At 41.7% G+C, this 22617-nt stretch overlaps 1 protein-coding gene across 4 annotated transcripts in view; it reads right to left on the minus strand.

Moving 5' to 3' along the window:
* TNPO1 (transportin 1) overlaps positions 1 to 22617 on the minus strand; it is a 172799-nt gene that overhangs the window by 91072 nt on the left and 59110 nt on the right. For all 4 annotated transcript variants that reach the window (XM_045020832.1, XM_045020830.1, XM_045020834.1 and 1 more), the window contains exons 4-8: positions 21633 to 21782; positions 8376 to 8482; positions 6588 to 6721; positions 3493 to 3574; positions 836 to 958 (exon numbers count right to left, since the gene is read on the minus strand). In XM_045020832.1, coding sequence (XP_044876767.1) covers positions 836 to 958; positions 3493 to 3574; positions 6588 to 6721; positions 8376 to 8482; positions 21633 to 21782 — 596 coding nt within the window. The remainder of the gene's footprint in view (positions 1 to 835; positions 959 to 3492; positions 3575 to 6587; positions 6722 to 8375; positions 8483 to 21632; positions 21783 to 22617) is intronic.

Consider the following 22617-nt stretch of genomic DNA (forward strand, 5'->3'; position numbering starts at 1 on the left):
GGTCCTATGATGGTGTCATTTGAATAAATATGTGGACAGAGTTGGCATCAGGCTTTGTTGCAAGGATAGGTTCCTCGGTTAGTGTTTTTGTTGCTGGTGAGTATTTGCTTCAGGTTGGGGCGCTGTCTGTAAGTGAGGACTAGTCTGTCGCCCAGGATCTGTGAGAGTGAGGGATCATCTTTCAGGATAGATTGTAGATCTCTGATGATGTGCTGGAGAGCTTTTAGCTGGGGGGGTGAGGGTGACGGCTAGTGGCTCTTATGCAGCTGCTATGTTGCTGTTAGCAAGTGGAGAATTCATGGTAGGGAAAGTGTTCCCAGGGAAAAATGTTGTTCATAAGCGGCAGTTGCTCTTACAAAGTGTTGCTGCACTGGTGGCAGTGAATCTCTCAATGCCAATGACGGACCTGGTTCTGCCAGAGTCTCCTCCCCAGACACCTTTTTACAAAATGTTCAGATACTGTTAATCTATGGAGGGCTTCCGTTTTTCCAGAGTTATCTATGTGAACTAATCCGCCAGCACTCCATTCATTTAGATGCGCCCCCCCCCCAAACACACACACTCTTTGCTTATTTAATTCAGTTTGGAATGAATTCTCCCCTCAATTAAGTTAAGGTCAGTAAAGTATATCATTTGGACCAAGTGTCACATATACAAATCAGCTAGTCAACCAGAAGATATTTTCACAGTTGCCAAAAACAGCCTATCCTTCAAGAATAATGAAAGATATAAATACGCGAAAGTTGCATTACACACAGCTTACACCACACACTATCTGTTATAACTATTACTTTAAAGTATTTTTTGTGCATGCAATTTAGGAAACAAAATTTACCTCAACTATACTAATCATATGAGGAAGCAGGCGATCCATTCGAACTTCCAGCAGCATCACCAAAGCCCGACACACATTTTTGCGTACTTCAGGCTCCTCATCTCCAGCCAACGCAAAGAGATTCTGTGAGGGAAAATTAAGACTCTTCTAATCCCATTATTTTATATGGAACAGTACTTGCTATCATCAAGCAAGCGATCATGCAAGTGCACATTTCTGTGTGTTCACTCAATCCCATTCAGTGATTGGAATTAAAGCTCCTTTATATTCACCTGAAAGTACGTAATACTGCACAGATTCTCTAACACTTTATATGGATATGATCAGGGCTGGATTAAAGCATAGGCACTATATACTATTGCCTCCTGGAGTTCTTCTTTAAATTAAAGTTTAGGGCTAGAAACTTGCCTTCAATCTAATAGTTACAAAGAAAGGCATGAACACATGATCCTAATATAATGGATGCACTAATGTTTCCCCAAGTCTGCAGACAGACAAACAATAGCACCAAAGTGTTAACACCAAGACTCAGTACCCCAGCAGGACCTGATGAGAGGCTTCTGTGGCAAGTAGAGAAAATAGTACCAGGCTTGATCCACTCAAAGAGTTGCCTCAGCAATAATAGTAACAAACATAGGATGGGGACCCTGCTGATGCCAACCCAGTATCTCCAGGGAATGAGGAGAGAGGCCCATCTCTGGAAGGTGACTAGGTCTCTCTGCTCTCATACTCCTGGTGGGGGCAAGGGGGCACGCCATGAGGAATGGCCACACCAAAAAAGAAGCCTCTGAGGGAGGTGGTCATAGGGTCCCCTCCAAATCATGATGTGCCTAAGGCCCTAGATTGCCTTGATCTAGCCCCCAAAGTCTTCTTTAAGAAACCCAACATAAATCTAAGTTAAATAAACTCACTTCTAAGCAAAGAGGACCATGGCACACATGACAGAAGAAACTGGATTAGTACTGGTAATGAAAGAGCCTTCTACCATCATATACTCAAACATTTTCTCAGAGAACAATCCAGTGGCTCACAAAGGATAAGTATTTTTCTTGTTTAAGTGACACTACAGCATGTATTTTCAAAATTCCAATTATTCACATTTAGAACTTTCATCTCAGATTTACATAAACTCCTTCCAATGTAAGCCAAGCCACAAAGACCTCCGAGGCTAAGTTCACTTAAAAGGGAAGTTAGAGCAAAAGGTATTCTGAACTGGCCCACAAACAGGCAGTGCTGCCCCTATGGTGACATGGCCAGATCACTTAAAGGCTGTGCTGACTCAATATATCCTGCTTCTAGGTAGGCCACAGAAGTTCAAATGCAAATTAAGGCTGTAATCCCCCAGCACAACTGTGCATGAATACAAAAAAAAAAAATCTATGGGTAGCTGTAATCCTGGGTCAATATTCATATCTAGCAGACACACCGGATACAATCTGCAAACCCTATTCCAGCAGAAGTTAATCAAGACCCTCATTGTAATGTGTTGTATTGCATGGAGGATTGTTCCCCCATCCCCAATCCCCTCCCGCAGTTACCTACTGACAACTGCCCTATATGTATAAATACACAGGTCAAAGTGGAGCAGAAATGAAGAGGTAGCAGGAGGGCATGCATGATCACATGAATAATTTGCCCATGTAATTACTGAAATTGTGTATGGTATATGTATTTACAAATGGATAATTAGGCCATATGTACCTATTGTATTTATAAATTAAACAATTGCTCCTGATTTTGCACATAACTTGAAAATCTTGCCCATAATGCAATCATTATGAAGACTGTACTTGTTCTCCCCTCACAGAAATATTCATCAGTCTCTATTACAGTGGTTCTTAGTGGTTTTCTTGGTCCATGACCCATAAAACGACTGAAAAATCATTCAGCAATCCACTATACTCCAGAATTCTTTGAAATCACAAATAGTTAAGGATTTTGGATCACAGGATAACTTTGGCACCATACTGTGGATTTAAAGAGGTGAAGGTGGAAAGCATGAAGGCTGGTGCGCCTAGACTGAAGGAGCTACTGGATTGGGAGATAGAGTTTCTCCTTTTTCCACCTACTCACAAAGCACTCAGCTGTGGAAGCTGGGGAGCACTGCTGAGGGCTGCAAAGCTGATTCTACAGCCTCTCAAAGCCACCTTCCCCACTCTAGATTTGAAGGACGGACGAACGATGCAGAGGAGCTACTTTACAATTAGGTAGTCTGATGTAGGATCAGAGGCAGCCACCACAGAAGCAGAAGGGGGATGGAATAGTCTGCTCTTTCCCAGCGTCTGCAGGTTTCTAGGCAACTGCCAGCTTTGAGACACCAGTACTACTCAATAGGTGCCCCCGTCACGAACCACTGGTTGAAAATAGCTGGTTTAGTGCAGCCTGTTACTCCACTGTTTTAAATACTTAGCAAAGCAAACATATGCAACAGGGTGGGGAGATATTAATATTTTAAACCACTCCTCAGCCAAAGAAAAATACAAATTTAAAACCTATGTAATTAAGTCTAGGGCCAAGTCCTGGATACATGAGCTATAAACTTTCTGTATCGTTACTGCATGCAACACCTTTTACAGAAAAAGCAGGTTCTTTGTTTAACAGGATTCTGAGCTCTTGCTAATTCTAAAAATATAAAATTTAGAAAAAAATTCACCTACCTCAATAAAAGAATCAATGTGTAACATAAGAGCTTGAGTTCTACTGATGATAAACTGATTGACGCATGCAACAGCATGGGACCTAGAAGTAGAACAAGCATTAAGTTAAAACAGATGAAAACATTCATGATTAGAAACTTTCTAAACTGTATACAATCATAAAAAATTGGGAAGAGGAAAGCAAAGCAAAAGACATACACTACAATGTCTAACCGTAATTTTCAGAATCAAGTAAAAGGAATCCAAATATGCAGATCAAGAAAGCATTTCCAAACTACACGGATTCATTTGTAATATTAAAATATTATTTTCTTTTCCAAAGGAAAATCTTAGGAATACAAAATACAATGCAACACCTACGGACTAAACCCTGCTCTTAAAAAAATAATCTAAAACAAATCCAAAGTACGTGCACTCAGTCAAAAAGCACAAGGCTGAGGAATTAAATCCTCTTCTGTAAGAGCCAGCAGGCAAATAGGCCACTTCTACAAGTCAGAGAGGCAGGCAAACAAGGCAGAATAGATGTAACACACTGCTCACCAGCACAGGGTTTTGGGCCAACAGATGCACAGAGCAGATTCATTGATCAACCTCCCAGATTGTTCCAGTGCATAAAGCTAGCAAAGTGAAAGACATCTTCGAACTTGGCTCCTCTGCTCTAAGGCAGCAGAGAATCCCCTAATCAATCTGCTACTATTGGGCCCTTTCAAGTCCACACATCTGTGCCTGGATTTGTCCTTAAGGTTTTGAAGAACTGGATGCATTTTGTAGAGTTCCTTACACTATATCAAGACTTTAAGACAGACTATTAAAAAAAATGCATGATTAAAGATATGGAAGAACATCATGAGATTTGCTAGAATTATGGCATATGGCAGCTCTGGACACACTACTGTGTAATTTCTGATAAAAGGAGCTTATTCTTATGAACGTTCACTTTCTCTCATCTGAAACTAGTAGTCCCATGCAATCTATGTGGTGATCTTTATAATATATCTGCCTCCTTATTGTCAAACAGATGATTATTTTTGCAATATTATTTATTTTCAGTGGAACTAGTATATATAGACGACAGGCCCAACTTCTCGAAAACTCAGACTCAAAAACCTGGATTTAAATTAAAATTTTAAAAGCTAAAATATTAACAAGATGGAGTGCTTTTTAAAAAACAAACAAACAGATCCTAAATAAAATACATTCTAGATCACACCAACGAATCTCGACAGATTAGAAATATGGGCAAGGAAACAAAGAAATATCAAAGGAAATAGACTAGACAACACTAATAAAAAAAGATGTTTTGTAGAACACAATCCTATATTAAGAGAAGACTGGCTTTAACACATCTTTTCCATCCCTAGCTTCTATAATTTTCTATAGAACTAGGAAGTATTTTTTTCTTATTACATATCAGTTGACACCATTTGTATCCAAAAAAACAGTGTAAAAACAACTGGATTCCATGCTTGCCCAGAACCTCAAACTGTTTTCAGGTATGGTCTTTAGACGTTTTCCCCCTTTTAATTTTAAATTCTTATCCTGTTTAGGCCATTTTGGGGGATAGACATGTAGGAGCTTTACAGCTCCCCTCTAAGAGAAATATATTTCCCTCAAGTGTTTAGAATAAATGTTTGATGACATCACTGAACAAGAATTACCTAGCCATGAAGGGAACTCAAAATGTGTGTATGTGTGTGCGCGTGCTCCTTTTTAAATAGTAGGCAGATGAAGAAGAGAAACAGCATTGACACACAGTAAGTAGAATTTGTTTTATTCAGAGGAAAATATTTTCCCCCATACATATTAGGTTACAACAAGCTCAGGACTGTTCCTTACACTAGACTGTTCTAATACTGTGTCTAGCCTCGTTTTAAAAGACTCAGTGGCAAAAACCCTTGGTAACCTATTCCACAGCCTAACATTTCACTGTCATAAAATTTTTCCATCTTAATTTCTACTGTGATACTTCTCCCTACAGTCTCTTCAACCCCATCTCACTAGTAGTTTACAATATGAAATCTATACCCATGTCTCCTCAGCATCATCATCTTTTGTTGTTCATCTGAATTTTTGCTATGTGAGCAGTAACTTCTAACTTATATGGTGTCCAGAAATGAACTACATAAATATTGCAGTAAGAGCTAGTTATTTCTTCTCACATACTATAATGATGCTGTACATGCAACTCAAAACCACTTTTGGCTGTATTACCCCAGTGGTTCTCAAACTTTTGTAGTGGTGACCCCTTTCACATAGCAAGCCTCTGAGTGTGACCCCTCTTATAAATTAAAAAGTTTTTTTATATATTTAACACCATTATAAATGCTGGAGGCAAAGCGGGGTTTCAGGTGGAGGCTGACAGCTCATGGACCCCCCCGGAATAACCTCGCGACCCCCTGAGGGGTCCCGACCCCCAGTTTGAGAACCCCTGTATTACCCTGTAAAATCATGTTTAATTGTATGCCCATAACCACCCCACAGTTTTTACAGTTATCCTTTATATAAAGTATAGTTATATACTTCAGATTATTTTCCAGCCCCCTGGATATTTCTATTTTATATCAATATTGTAGTCCCCCCATCTAAAAAAAATATGTTTTTTATTTGTTCTCATGAAAGATTAGAAACACTCTAAAATGCTGGTAGAGTCAGAAAAGCAGTTTGATGAGGAACATGTTACACACACTTGCTTTACTGACAAAATGTATGTTACTGCTTTTTTATTCATGTTCACACCGCAGTCAATACAGCTATGAAAGAGTGATCTGGATTCTATTCTGGCTCATGCTTTCATGAGCAAGAGATTTATTAACTAAGTTCAAGCTGCTTATTGCTGGTGAAGCCAAGAGAACACAGTTGACTTTCAAGACCCTAGGCTGGTAGTAAGGCTGAAGACAGACTACATCTTTTTACTTTTTAAACTAAGCAAAAAGTGACATGCAAGTCATTGACAATAACATGGACTCTCAATGCTTCTTTTTTCCCCTGCACCATTACACATGCAGGATCACTTTTCAGACATTTTAAACAATACCACAAGATATATTATCTAAATCAATTTTCATCTGAGACTGCAGTGCTGCACGTATGCCTACCTTATTTTTGGACTGCTGTGTTTGAAGAACTGTAAAAATTTAGGAATCATGATATTGAGCGGTCGGTCTAATACATCACTATCTAAGATTTCAGCAGAATCTTCACAAATCTTCTGAAGAGCTCCAAATGCACCCTGTAAAATACGTAAGTTTGCTTTCTTCAGAAAAAAGTAGTTTCCTAAGAAAGTTGACCCCCCCACACCCCAAAAAGGAAAAGAAAACCATTGAGTAGCTAAATATCTCTATTTAGTAATGAGCATGGCTAGCTATTTGTAACACAGTTAGCAAACAGATGCAGTTATGACCTAACACACATTAGTAAGTTTCAACTCAATTTCATGATTAAAGAGACAACTAATTTTACATTTTGATCTGATCTGTAAGATCCCAACTTGAGTAGTAGGTGACAGATTTTGTTTGGTCATTCAATGCTAGTCTATCCATACTACATGTTTTCCCTGCCATATTTACTAAATGTAATTAAGAGTATACATCAGATCTTAAGTTATTGACAAAAAACTTTCCTCCATTTATACTAATGCAGAGCATTTTCCCCTACATTTCAAAGTTTTAAATCCAAGGTGACAATTTCCTAAATTATCTGTACTTGATTTTAAATGTGTACAATAAACCCTAAAACTCCGTCCATAAAATGGTCAATTTGAACATTTTGAAAATGGTTTCTCCCACTCCATCCAAAACAAAGTATTAAGAAAATAAGAAAAATAGTTTATCCAGGAGAGAGTTAGCCTTCCTAGACCATCCCTGTCGGATTTGATCTTGAATACTGTTTATTGTTCTCAAATCTTTACAGAGACTTTTTACACATCTCAAACAGCTTTTGTAGATCCAATATAGAGTAACTAAAATCATGTAGCAAAGGGAATCCAGTAGTAGGTTATATTTTCATAACAGAGGTAGCAACTGTTCTGATAATTTAAGACTTGAATCTAGCAAGCTTAACATTTGCCTTCTTCTGTACCCATTTTTGATCACCTTAGGTCTCAAAAGTAATCTCATTCTCACACCAGTCCAATGTAACATCTATAACAAAGGAAGTTTTAGGATACATTCCAGAAGGAATGAAACAGAAGCCATACCACTTCAGTCAGGCAAAAGAGTAAGTCACTGTTCAGTTAAAAAATAGGTATGTGGCCATAAGAAGCTAGAATGAATAATCAGTTGGAACTACTGAGTGTTAGAGAAATGGTTCCCAAACTTTTTACTAAGGTGACTCACTAACTGTATATTCTCTGTCGGGGGGGGGGGGGGGGAGGGAAGGACCAAACACTACCCCTGATCCCTCACACACCTTCCCTTTTTCAGCTCCCTAGCTCCATTTCCCACATCTCTTCTCTTTCTCACTCAGCTCCTCCCACTCCCCAGGCCAGCTCCACTCCCTTTACTCTTGCTCTCCAAAACTTGTCCCCTCCTGCAGCCCAGCCCCGATTACCACCAGGCTGCTGACTGCTCACTCACTGGCCCTGTCAGCTTCCTCTGCGCTGCAACCGCTGCCACTACCCGGCTGCCTGCTGCCCAGGGGAAATGAGAACCCAAGGGACAGACTGCTGGCCAACCACTGGCCCAGCTGCTTCCTCTGTGCTACTACTGTCTGGATTCTGTTCCCCACAGAAAGTGCTTCTGGGGCACATGCAACCAACCTAGACCCTTCCTGCAACCCACTGGTGCATGGGGACCTATGGTTTGGGAAACACTGCTCAAGATAGACCACAAGCATATGAAATGACATTTTTCCTCTAAATTTGTATTTGAAACAAAACTCCTCACCTCACAGGTATTGTAGTCTTCAGAATCCAAGAGGCTGCAAAGCTTTGGTAAGAGTTCAGGCCAATTCTGCAATTCCCCCTTAGAAGCAATAGTTGTAATCAGAATGCCTTGGAAGTGTTAAAGAAAGAATGAAAAAAAGTGAGATTCTCTTAAGAAACGCAGGTTTAGCAGGATACAGATTTTGTAAACACCCTCACCTCCCCAGTACAATTGCCCAAATAACTACTTAGTTAAGTAGTTTGCTTTTTGTTAAGAGTGAACAAATGTGGAGGAAGGAAATTTTATTACAAAGAAAGTTACTAGATAGCCTCTCTCCTATTAGAATTGACTGGGAATCCAGCTGACTGTTCTTGCCTGTTCCCAAGGAGGTAGTTCAGACCTGTCAATCAACAACAAAAATCTGGGTCACTCCCCCTCACCCTGCTAGCCCACAAAACCTCCTTCAAACCAAATGCAAGAGCTTGAGTAGTGCTCTGCTATAACTTGGTTTAAGAAATTTGGCTCATCAACATAGAAATGAAAAATACAAAACCCCAATAGAAGAACCCAAATATAGAAGTGCCAGTACTAAGCTTCTTGCCATAAGTTTCCCACCACTGGTTGAGCACCACTAACTATAGCAACAGTGTAAGCACTATGAATAAGCAGGACAAAAGGTGAACAACATTTTATGGATCATGCCATCCAACACTGCTCACAGAAGAGCTATATGACACAGTACACTGATGGCTGCCAGTACCTTTTCTACACTAGCATTCCAACTATTGCTATCACCAATCAGCATATATACTCTTGAACACAGGTGAGGAGAAACAAACCTAGAATCCCCAGCAGTTCTCAATTTTAAATCAGTTCTCAATTTCCAGGAGTCTTCAATATAAATTTGAACATTCTCAAACATTGTACAAGAGCTTTAAGACCAAATACTGCTCTGTCTCTCCCCTGACCATTTTGGTACTGTGTAGAACAGGCCTGCACAACTCGTAAAGCGGCGAGGGCCACATTCCTCCAAAGAAAATAGCTGAGGGCCGAAACCTCCTGGCCCCACGGAAACACCCCGCCCCAGAGCCGCCCAGCCCTGCGGAAACAAACCCTCCTTCCCCAGCGCCGCCCCACCAAAACAGCTGTGGGCCAAAAAGGAAGGTTGGGGGTGGGGAGGTGATACTTTATTTTAAATCAACCAGGGGATCCCAGCTAAAGAGGTGGCTGGGAGCCCTCAGGGTCAAATTAAAGGGCCCGGGGCTCCGGCGGCTGGGGGAACACAGATGGTTTGGGGAAGGAAGCCATGTAGTAGTCTGAGGTGGTGAAAGTTTTAGAAAGAAAACTGGCTATGGAGTGGGACCTATCATCTCCTTCTGAAATTCCTATAGGCTCTTGAAGAATGAAGATCCTTAAAAGGTCTGTCTAAAGCAAAGTTCTTTCATCATTGCTTTATAGAGGAGAGGGACTTCTTACTCTGCAAGTTCAGCAACTGTCATATGCAGGTGCTCTTCAAAAAAATTAGTTTACCCCCAGCAATCTTAAAAGTAGCCATGAGCTGGCTGGCTAAAGTATTTGCAAGGTGTGCATACAAGAGCTTATTCAAGGCCTCTGACCTACTGACAAAGGTTATTCACAATGACAGTGGATTGAATCTTAGTGTCGCTTGTGTATGATTACAATGCTTCCACTTTAGAAAAGTAATTTAGTGGTTTTGTCAACCTTTTGGTCAGTTTTTATTGCCTCAGATGCGGGGGAAAATAGCTACAATTTGTTTCAAACTCTTAGTATGTAGGCTCAAAGAATAAAGAACAGAGTAACTCTGATAATTAATGTTCAGACACTTTTATATAGATTTTCATCCCAAGCATTTGAGCTTCTCATGGAATTTTACTTTCTCTAAAGGTTTAAGTAATAGCTCCCATCCCACTTATTGTGAAGGCTAGGACTATAACAATGTTTAAAAGGGGACTGGATAAATTCATGGTGGCTAAGTCCATAAATGGCTATTAGCTAGGATGGGTAAGAATGGTGTCCCTAACCTCTGTTCGTCAGAGGATGGAGATGGATGGCAGGAGAGAGATCACTTGATCATTGCCTGTTAGGTTCACTCCCTCTGGGGCACCTGGCATTGGCCACTGTCGGCAGACAGATACTGGGCTAGATGGACCTTTGGTCTGACCCGGTACGGTCGTTCTTATGTTCTTAGTGGCAAAGAAACTGAGGAGGTCAAAGATCTTTTAGCTTTCTAGATTTCTCTGTATGAAGTTGAGAAGGATAATAGACAGTAGCAGGCAATGATGAGAGTTTCTTTTCCACTCCAAGTTACAGCACTGCTAGAATCCTTTTGACCTAATATAAGACTAGAGACAAAAGACAGAAAAGAAGGTTGCCTACCCATCGGGGGTGCAACTGTGCCTCACTTTCCTCAGTGATCAACAATCTCCCTCAATTCAACATGGGAAAGTAGTCTTATGGCCAAACTACAAACTCTTCTCCATCAAAAGATTAAAAGTTCAGAGCCTAACAAAAAGCCTTCATCTAGTTCTGCTTTGAGCCACAGCTTCTCCTCAGCGGTGCAGGAAAAAGAGTTTTTCTCCTCTTGCAAAGTCAACAACTTATCCTTTACTCTTGATACAAGAGCATTAAACAACCCCTCTAAGATGCATAGGGGAGCCCCCAAGACCCTAAACCATGAAGTAATTTTCTCACTTCACTCTTCTCTCAGAGCCATCTCTTGTCTTTCTTTCTCCCAACCCATCTCCCCAGTCCTGCCACAGTCCCTCTTGAATTCTTTCCCCAACTCCCTTTCTGTTAAGAGCTGCACTACAGGTCTTGCCCAGAATATCAGCAGGCTGCTAATACCCAGGGCCGGCTCCAGCTTTTTTGCCACCCCAAGCAGCAAAGCAAAAAAAAAAAAAAAAAAGCGGCCACAACTGGCAGCACTTTGGCAGCAGCTCTACCGTGCCACTTCATTCTTCAGTGGCGGTTTCTTCCCTCCGAGAGGGAGGGAGGGAGGGACCCACCGCCGAATTGCTGCCGAAGACCCGAACATGCTGCCTCTTTCCATTGGCTGCCCCAAGCACCTGCTTCCTTTGCTGGTGCCTGGAACTGGCCCTGTTAATACCTCCAAGTTGCTCCTTCTTGTAAGAAAAGAGAACTTGTATATAGCCCAGACTACTTTCCCAGCATTCTTTGCTATAGAGCCCATCAATCTGAGAACTACAACCCCCAGAATACTTTTTGTCCTGGATTGAGGCAGCAACAGAATCCTAGTCTGAGGCCTGTCTTTGAAGGGCCAGCATACCCTGTTACAGAGAAAAGTTTTTACTTTGAGGAGGGAACTGGGTCAAACTCACCTCATGATAATCACGTTATCATTAAGGGTGTCTTAGGCTGGAATCTCATGCCTGTTGTATCTTTTAGCCTTCCCAAGAACAAGGTTGAGAGAGGAGCACTCATAGCTAAAGAAAAACTCCTTCAGCTGTAGAGTGCAAACGATGTCATGCAGAGGAAACCTGGCCATAGAACCTACTACAGTCAAGACTGTCAGCATTAGAAGATAAGCCTGAACAGCTGACAACTGGATTTCACAACAGTTAGTGACTATTTCATAGATGAAGTCACCCACTTTAAAGCTTCTCAGGGCATGGAGATGCCTAAAAAGGATGTCTCATCCACAGGAAACCAATAAAATAAGAAATAAAAAGCAAGCAATTTACCCTTGGTGGAACCTTCAAGTCTGTCTAGCTACTGAAAGATCTTAAGCAGCTAAATAGTTTCAGGAGCTGCACACGGAAGTGGTGGATGCCCTTTCATCCAGGGTGGTAGGGTGCTGAACAAGATGCCCAGACACTGAACTATGCAGGGTGCAAAAAGTGTTTATATACACGAGCTTTGACCTCAACCTTGATCAAGTAGTATAAGCTAGCTTCTCTATGGAAGCCCAGCTCATATAAGCCTTGTTAAATCTTATTTGCCTCCAACTATAATAATATGCATGAAATCAGAATATCAGGGTTGGAAGGGACCTCAGGTCATCTAGTCCAATCTCCTGCTCAAAGCAGGACTAATCCCCAGACAGATTTTTGCACCAGATCCCTAAACGGCCCCCTCAAGGATTGAACTCACAACCCTGGGTTTAGCAGGCCAATGCTCTAAAGCACTTTCATTCATAAATATGAGTAGTTATGCTGAAGAATTATCTTAATATAGAAAGGAAAAACTAAGTTACTCTTTCCATAATTGCATATTCCATTTACCTAGCTAGGTTTTAAAAGTCTTTCCTAGAATAGAAACTTTAGCAATTTCCTTTAAAACAGATCTACTCCAAAGGGGTACAAGAAAAGGTAATTTGTTCAGTCTGCACTTAGAAAACCATGCTGGTGATATGGCTCATTAATTGTCAGAATCCCCATAATTTAAAAAAAATTAGATATATAGATAAATCAGTTATATAGCATACATACAGATAAAACCCATCACAAAATTTCACAAATTCCCAGGACTGAGTTAGATTTTCAAGCAATTGTTTTAGGGCTGTAGCAGCAATTTCTCTTTAAGAGAGAAAATGTTTAAAACTTAGTACTTTTAAAATATTTGTAGCAAGCTTCTCTGCTGATTAAGATAAATCAAACCACACATTCATTTGAAACAGTAGAACACAGTTCTTTGATATTACCATAAGCTACATTTCACGTGTTAGACTTACTAGTTTTCTAGCTGAAAGTTGTAGAAAGGAACTTTTCAAAAGATCTGTGAAGGTATGCTGATTTTGTGAGTTTATTTAAAACTAAAGCAGCCCTAAGCAAACAAATTCTGCCACTCTCTATTTTGGAAGTGAGGGGTAGAAGGGTAAACTGTTGAAGCACTGACATCCTCCAAATATTTTGTTAGTCTTTGCAGATGGCCTCCAAGAAAGATTGTGGCACGAGGGGTTAATTTGGAAAGTTTATTTTAAAAATAAATAAATTTTAAAAAAAATGATTGGGGGGGGGGAGAAGAGAATCAGATTCAGCACCTAAATGCATTTTTTTAAATCTTGTAAGTTTCAGGCCACAGTTCAAACAGGAAGCATCTTGTCTCCCTTTTCTCCTCAAAAAAATAAAATATTGTAGTGCTCTCACAATTAAGGAATTTCTGCCTACAACAGTGACAAAGCATTCTCAACTATCAGAGGGGTAGCCGTGTTTGTCGCTTTTTTTACAGATCCAGACTAAGAGTCCTGTGGCACCTTACAGGCTAACAGACATATTGGAGCAGAAGCTTTCGTGGGTGAATACCCAAATATTCACCCACGAAAGTTTATGCTCCAATACATCTGTCTATAAGGTGCCACAGGACTTTGTCGCTTTTTAAAGCATTCTCAAGATATTCAACTCGTCAGTTTTCAGCATAACCCAAATTACTCTCTTGATAACAATGGGACAAAGTAAACAAAGGCTTTTAAACTCCAAAAGGAACAAAGATGGTATACAAAGTTACACACAAACTGATTTGGTGCAGAATATGCATTATACATGTCACCAAGCTTACATATAAAAATTACAAAATAAGAAAATATAATTAATTTAACATGACCTTTCAGCACAAAAAAAAAACGGGAAGATGGCAACTAATCTAGTCCAATGGCAGTAAGACAAGTTACAAAAATAGCCTTTGGAGTATTACACACAGTACACAAATATCTGTAGGCCAATCCCATCCATAACCCCCCAAAAAGTGCACATATATCACGTCAATTAAAGACCGGAGAAAAACTGCAGTAGTTCAGGGTAGGCCAGCTGCTTCGGCGAGCATAAAAATTCTGTTACACTTCCACACTCTCTCCTGCATTGAGCTGTGCACCCACAGGGTTTGTTAGCATGAAGGAGAGGTTATTTACAGGAGCTGTGTTCTTCTGTAGGTAAAGGCATTTTACCTTTTAAACATCGAGCTCAGTGGTTCTCAACCCGCAGACCACTTGCAGCCCAATCAGCACACTGCTGCGGCCCATGTGACATCCTCAGGGCCATACAGGTATATATATATTTTGCATGGATGCGACCCGCATAACACAGAGCTGCTATGTGGCCCACAATGGTAAATAGGTTGAGATGATCTAGATTGTGAAGATATACTTCCTGTCCTTAAATAGGGTTGAATACACCGGCTATAGTGAAGTCTTACACCGCTTCAAGCAAGAAGCTAAGATGAGGTCTAAGCATCAATTTGCCTATTTACACTACAATGTAGGGAGGAGCACCATTAGACCCTGGAACTTAAACACTTCTTGCTGATGCAACCACTATCCAGAATGTTGTCTTAAGGGACATGAGTTTTAGGAAGGCACCCTTGAAAGATTTAAAGGGAAGTCCCATTAGCTTGGAAAGCTCCAAATATAAATCCCAGAAGGGAAATGGTTCCCTTCTGAGGAAAATCATTTACTAAGCCCTTATAAGAATCTGACTACTGTAGGATGAGGGGAAAAAATCCATTTTTCACTGCACATGCTCATAATCAGCTGAGATAGCCATGAGTTGTACTTTTACAGAGATACCAGTTATACCTCAAGAACTGGTCACAAGTTTTCCAATATAGCAGGGATTCCCCCTATGGGCAGGAAAAGATTCTTGTTGCTAGACCACATGGAGAAGCTCTTCCATTTTTGAAGATAAAACTTTTCTGAACTGGAGGAAGATTTCTTGCATTCTCTCAGATTATCCAGGCCAACAGATGGGAGTTTTTCTCGGTAGCAGTGAAGTGCCCAGCTATTCCACAGAAATAAAAGGTCTAGAGATTGTGGAAATGGAAAAGGAGGTTGCAGGGAGAGCAGCAAGAGCTCAGTATACCAACTCTGGGACCAGCCACACTGGGAACACTAGAATAACTACTGCTGTTTCTTGATTTCCTTTAGCACTGTGAGAAAGAGTGGGATTGAGGAAAGGTACATAGTAAGCCTTTGCTCAAGTCCAGAAGAAATCAAATGACTTCTTGTCCCTGCCTGCTCTTCTGCAGCAGAAAAGGCACTAATGTTTCCTCGGGTAGCAGAGACCCACTTTCAGGTTTCCAGTCTCCTGAAGGTTGCATGGACCACTCATTTGGATCCTGCTTTCTCCTGCTGAGGAAGTCTGATTACACATTGGTCTCAACAAGATGTAATTATGGGGTGGATCTGGTGTTTGGTGCACCAATACCAGAGTTTCTCTGCTTTTGTACAGATGGGTGGGAAGTAGATCCCTTCTTGTTTATGTACTACATGGCCATGGTGATGCCCATCAGGACCCGTATCACTTGGTGTTGATGTAGTGATAGAAAGGTTGAGGTCCCAGCTAACTGCCCTGAGTTCCAGAAGGCACATGGAGAGCTTTGCCTCCCTGATATCACAACTGCCATGTACGTGTAGTTCTTCGTAATGCCCTCCCCTGCCCACATTGGAGGCATCTGTAGGAGCAGGAGGTGTTTAAGGCACTCAAAGTGAATTGACTCCTTTTAATATAAACGTTCTTGATTTCCCACTAGTAGTTGCAGAAGCTGGTGTAGAACAGTTAGCCTGCTCAACTTGCCTGCATTTGGGATGTGCTGCTGCTACGTAATGGCTTCATATGTAAGCAGTTATACGAGGAGAAAAAAGTTGGGGATGTCCTGTGACCTATCAGCCTCAAAACTAACTTGGTAGGCTGACTCAGTTTTGTGATGAATTGGTAATACTTATACAATTTATTAATTATGAATCCTACACGTCAGACTGAAAATTCCATTTTGTGCAGTCTTTTCCCTGCTCTATGGTTGGTTTGCCTCAGTATTAGGCAGAAAATTCCACAGGTTAGTGGCAAAAGAACAACAGATAGCTGACAATTTCTCAGTTGTTGGAAATCTGTCCAGACAAAGGATTGGCCCCAGCTCAAAATAACTGGTTTAGCCGTGGGAAAGCGACCTTGGCAACAAGGTTACCTGACAGGGGGTTGTGCTCATATGGGGAAACTGACACGGGTGTCACCTAGTACAGAGGGCTGAAGGTTTTAAAAGGGCTTGGAGACCTTCTCCAGTACATAAGGGACAGACTACTCACCATGTAACAGCCTGCAAGAGACAGGGGACATCCTGCCTACCTGGACGCTAATGGCACACCCATGACTCACAAGAAAAGAGTTTGATAGAATGTGAGAGACATTGCCGTTTCAGATGTTTATGGTTTTGTATGATCTATACTACGTTATGCTTCATGTGATTAGGTATAAAAGAGCAAAAGCTGTTAGACTGTGAAAAGTTTGTATGTTGACTACTTCACCTATGTGCCTGAGAGAGTCTGACTGTAAACCAAAAGCTTCACACCTTTTGGGTGTAGTTCTCGGAGATGGGTGTGTTTAAGTATCTCAGGGGTCAGTGATGTTTCTGGAGGCCTAGGACAGATGGGCTGAAGAAAGGACAGTTACTTGTTCCATAACTGGCGTTCAAGATATGTTGCTCAGGTGTATTCCACAGTAGGTGTGCGTGCTCACCACGTGCACCAGTGCCGGAGGTTTTTCTCCTTAGCAGTACCCGTAGTGGGGGAGCCCCGCTGCGACCCCTGGAGTGGCGCCTCTATATCGTGCTATAAGGGGAGCTGCGCACTCCCCTGACCCTCAGTTCCTTCTTGCCAGACAAGCCGAGGGGGAGGGGGGACGGACGACTGAGAAGGCGAGCGGGGGGAGGGGGCAGGTGAGCCGTGGGAGTGGGGGCTCTGAGGAGGCGAGCAGGTGAGCACTGGCAGGGGGCAGGTGAGCTGGAGAGCAGGGGGGGTAATGAGCAGCAGGGGGTCAGGGGGCTGAGGCGGCGAGCAGGCGGCGGAGGATGGGGGGGGGGGGAAGAGCCTGAGGAGATGAGCTACGACTTGGTGGCTGACCTGTTCTACTGATCTGGTCTGGCTCCCCTCCCCAAGGGTTGCAGCTGTCTGGAGGTGCTGCCTTCTACGCCTTCCTCAGTCACGCCTCATTCATTCAACAGGGCAATTGATTACAAAGTGGGGGGAGATCTTATTCTACTTCTAGCAAAAAGACATTTTTCTTTTACCTTAATCATACTACCTTAGGGGCCCGCTATAACATATTACCAAGTTTCAATACCACTGTTTCAGCGGGGCAGCGCTGGGGAAGAAGGGTTTATTTCTGCGGGGCAGGCGGCACTGGGGGGGGGGGTGTTTTGGTGGGGTCGGGGGGGTTTCGGCCCTCAGCTGTTTTCTTTGGAGTAATACGGCCCTCACCGCTTTACAAGTTGTGCAGGCCTGCACTAAGGGAATTTCTGGGCCAGTCTCAGAACAATGTAATCTCATAGATTAGGCTGGGTGAGAGGTAACAGCATGTAAGCTGAGGAGCCAATATCTGAGCTGAAGGCCCAGTGCCAAGCACAGAGACAGAAAGGATCCTAGGGATTCTCTAATATAGCCACCTCTTAGAGACTAACATCAACTGGCTTGGCTCCAATAGCTCCAATGCCAGGAGTTGGAGATGGCATTGTTCCAGCCTGTTTAGCACTGAAGGGCTCAACACCAGATTACCCAATGAAGCAGCATCTTTTCTTCTTTGGTACCACCTTCATGGTGCAATGGTCTCTCTTCTCCTCTCTTTTTGAAGGAAGGGAACTATTGCTGATGCTAGAAGAGCAGAGGCTAACTCCATAAGTAAGTTCAATAGGAGCCTAGGCAATTATTGGTGCCTGGTTGCTCAGTGCCAACATAGCAGCCTAGCAGACTGTGATGGCTTAGCAATGGGCTTCCTAGGTTTGGCTAGTGTCAAATGTCCCCACCAAGAGCCAGGCCGTGACTGGCAGGAATCTGTGGGGACCCTGCAGCTGAGGTTGTGATGGACAGTAGCGCTGAAGTAGGTGCCTCAGCACTCAGGAGTGTCATTCTAGCCTACACAAAGAACTAGGTAGCTGGTATTCATCTTCAGAGTTATGTGCCCAAGAATCTTTGCAAGAATCCTTCAACGCACAAAAATAGCTACATTATAAATCCAGGAGCACTCCAAACCCCTTGTCACAGCGTTCCTCGGTCACCACCCAGTGTACTTCATTGCCTGGCCAGCTCATGTAGTCTTATGGTCACAAACACACAGGTTGTTACACACCTTGGTGATAGGGTATTTACAAAATTATCCCGGTGTAATGCAAGCTTACAGAAAAGGAAGGCTTCCCCACAGCCTTCACTCCTCAGTCCAGGCTCACCTTCCTAGCTTTCCTTCTGAGCTTTCCCTTGCTTCCTGTTCCTTCCATTTCTATCCTCCCAATTACATCATTAACCCAGTGATTACCACCCAGGTGCTCATGCTCCCCCAACAGAAGGTGTTTAATGCTGCAGCAACATAAGTGACAGGGTGCTACAAATAATGCCTTGTCTCACCCCTATTACTACAGTTCCATCAGGAGACAAGTAAATCCACTTGAAAGGAGCAACTGGGTTCTCTTTTCCAGTGTGACCTACAAACAGCAGGCCACACAGGAGCTGAAATGAACTCCTTAACCAGCTCCACTGATTACTTCTTTGAGATACACAAGAGCTAGCAGAGAGGATCTTAGGCATTTCTAAGCCCTGAGAGCAGATGACATGCAGAAACTTGCCTCTACCTTGTTAGCAGGAGAACAGAAGGGGGGGGGGGGGAAGGGGAAACGGGACACACACAAAGCGATTCTAAAAAAAAAGGGAGGGAGGTAGAAAGGAGTGTTGGCAATAGACAGGCACTCCCCTCCCAAAAAAGCCACACGAGGGGGGGAGGGGGAGAAGAGGAATCCATACAGAAATGGACTTGAGGGATCAGAGAAATTTGCTGTGTCTCTAATCAACCTAACTCCTCAGTTAGTAATCAGTCAAGATTATAGATACAAACTCCCCCCTCACCCTCCAAAAAAAGCCCACCAGTAGGACACAAATAGCGATATTCTAGTTTCAGAAACTCTCTGTGACAGGAGATTGAGACTAAATTTGGTCAAAACAGTGACTTTTCTACTGTTTGAAGTATAACAGAAATAACACAAAAGTTTTAAAACATTAATAAGTTAGACAAGAGTTCAACAAAAAAGGTTAGAACAAAAAAAAACCCCACAAACCACACACACTTTGTTTCATTTGTTGTCGTTCTCATTGTAAGTGCTTCAGAACAGGAACAGTCACTTTCTGTGCACTTGTACAACACAGTACAATGGTGCCCTACTCTTGATTTGTCCCTGTTATAAAATAATTAAAAATGTACCAACGCTGCTACAAAATGTCAGCTGATATAATAAGTTGTTTCACTGCTGTAGTCAACAGAAAGTTAAATATGATTTTGAAACAGTCAGCTTTGCGACCAGGGACTGCTAACAGGGAGTTTTGCAAGGGAGTTAGAAACAACAGTTACGAATAAAATTGTCAGACACATAGAAGAACATAAATTGTTGGGCAATAGTCAACATGGTTTCTCTAAAGGGAAATCGTGTCTTACTAATCTATTAGAGTTCTTTGAAGGGGTCAACAAACGTGTGGACAAGGAGGATCCACTGGACATAGTGTACTTCGATTTCCAGAAAGCCTCTGACAAAGTCCCTCACCAAAGGCTCTTATGTAAATTAAATTGTCATGGGATAAAAGGAAAGGTCCTTTCATGGATTGAGAACTAGTTAAAAGACAGGGGACAAAGGGTAGGAATTAATGGTAAATTCTCAGAATGGAGAGGGATAACTAGTGGTGTTCCCCAAGGGTCAGTCCTAGGACCAATTCTATTCAACTTATTCATAAATGATCTTGCGGAAGGGGTAAACAGTGAGGTGGCAAAGTTTGCAGATGATACTAAACTGCTCAAGATAGTTAAGACCAAAGCAGACTGTGAAGAACTTCAAAAAGATCTCACAAAACTAAGTGATTGGGCAACAAAATGGCAAAAGAAATTTAATGTGGATAAATGTAAAGTAATGCACATTGGAAAAAATAACCTCAACTATACATACAATATGATGGGAGCAAATTTAGCTACAACAAATCAGGAAAAAGATCTTGGAGTCATTGTAGATAGTTCTCTGAAGACGTCCACGCACTGTGCAGAGGCGGTCAAAAGTTATTTACTTATTCCCATAATACAAGAACTAGGGGTCACCAAATGAATTTAATAGGCAGCAGGTTTCAAACAAATAAAAGGAAGTTCTTCTTCACACAGCACACAGTCAACTTGTGGAACTCCTTACCTGAGGAGGTTGTGAAGGCTAGGACTACAACAGCATTTAAAAGAGAACTGGATAAATTCATGGAGGTTAAGTCCATTAATGGCTATTAGCCACGATGGGTAAGGATTGGTGTCCCTAGCCTCTGTTTGTCAGAGGGTGGAGATGGATGGCAGGAGAGAGATCACTTGATCATTACCTGTAAGGTTCACTCCCTCTGGGGCACCTGGCATTGGCCACTCTCGGTAGACAGGATACTGGGCTAGATGGACCTTTGGTCTGACCCAGTACGGCCGTTCTTATGTTCTTATATTCACCTCATTCCAAATTTTAGATGGAAAGCTTAGGGACAGTTATGAAATTAGTAACCAGTAGAACAAGCAACCTCATCTTTCAGGGCTCTCTATCCAATCACCAGCAGGGAATCAGAAAGGAATTTTTTTTCCTCAATGTATAGCTGGCTAGATATATTTTAGAGTAGTATTTTTCATCTCTGTCTGTAGCCTGGGGCACCTCCTAGAATCATCTGGGCATCTCCCACCTAGTCAAAATTAAATCAAGCCCACTGCAGGGACCTTGAGAATTGGTGGCAGCTTGCTCTCTCCTGTTTTATGCCTGTGGTATGTGGTTTAGTCTTTTGAGGACTGAAATGCTTTAGCCTAACTGAAGCCTTTGGGCTTAATACAAGGGTAGCTGTATGAAAATTTAATGCGACAGTGACATGCAGAAAGTCATACTAATGGACCTACTGAGTGGTCCCTTCTGGACTTAAACTATGACACTTATGTCAAAAATTATGAGCCTGAATTCTCAATTCAGCTTTAAATAAGAAGGGAACAAGTCAGAAGTGTATGTCTCATAAGCCCGATAAAGAAAACTTTACACAGATGCAATATTAAGCTGCATTTCAGTCTCATCTGTATGTTGCATTCAAAACACATTCGTTTTGACAGTATCATACTTTTTACACCACTTTAATTTAGCTCTGACTGATCATGCAGATAATGTCAGTATGTTACAGATGCAGAAGTAACTCAGATACTCCCTATTTAAACATCAGAGGTAAGAAATGGAACAAGCAAGCTGGAAGAACTACCAACAATTACAGAAAATTTGTATCTGGAAACTCACCTACAGTTGCTCTAATTAATGGGGAGGAGTCCCCAATGTTGTTTAGACATTCACTCTTGATGAAGTCTGTTACTCCATTTGGAAAGTTGTGAAAATGCGCTTTCACGTTATTCTTCAAGATGAGACCACTCAGGGACCGTGTGGGTTCATCTGAAACAATACAATAAAATTACATTCAGATTTCATTGGGCGTATAGGATGCTAGCACATTTATAGAATTATGTACTCTTTCAAAAGGGAAGAATCATACACACAATGTTTGGTACCACTAAATTTCAGTATCTCCAGTTCTGCTTTTAAAGAGAATAGTCGCTATAGAGGATAAAATATCCATGGATGAAGTTAAGACTAACTACTAGCAATAGTTTCAGAATTAGAAATAAAATCTCTCATGTCTACTGAAAACTGTATTAAATGAAGCACCCTCGTGGCGGTGGTGTGTACTGCAAAACATCTCGATTCAGTTTCTCTTCCTTGTTTTGCAAGCCAAGCAAGAGAGATTAAAAGTGATGTAGGGACAAGTGCAATAAAGCCCCGAGAGTAAGTAGTACACGTCATATTACTGAACAAACTAAGGAAGTATTATACAAGGTTCTTCAGACCTAGCTATTCCAAATGGAAGAAACCATGCTGTGTCCCAGCATTTATTTTGGAACACTAGGATTCATATTACATAACATTTTAATTAAAGCTCTTGACAAAAAGAAAGTTATGAAGTGGTATCTGTTTCCCCATGAATCCACCTGGCTAGATACAGAATAATCAAAGCTCGCATCCGTTTTGGATTTTCTGGCTTTACCTATCTTTGCTTTTAGTTTCCCGATAATTATAAAAAACCGTTATATTTCAAATGCCTGGGAGGCAAGAACCTGTCTACAAGTTTCCATAGAAACAGTCAATCACTCAATACACATGATAGTAATCAGATTACATCAAGGAATAAATATTTAATTTCACAGGTTAAAGCAAAGAGCAGTAAAAACAC

This window comes from Mauremys mutica, chromosome 6, assembly GCF_020497125.1.
Source record: "Mauremys mutica isolate MM-2020 ecotype Southern chromosome 6, ASM2049712v1, whole genome shotgun sequence".
NCBI lineage: Eukaryota > Metazoa > Chordata > Testudines > Geoemydidae > Mauremys > Mauremys mutica.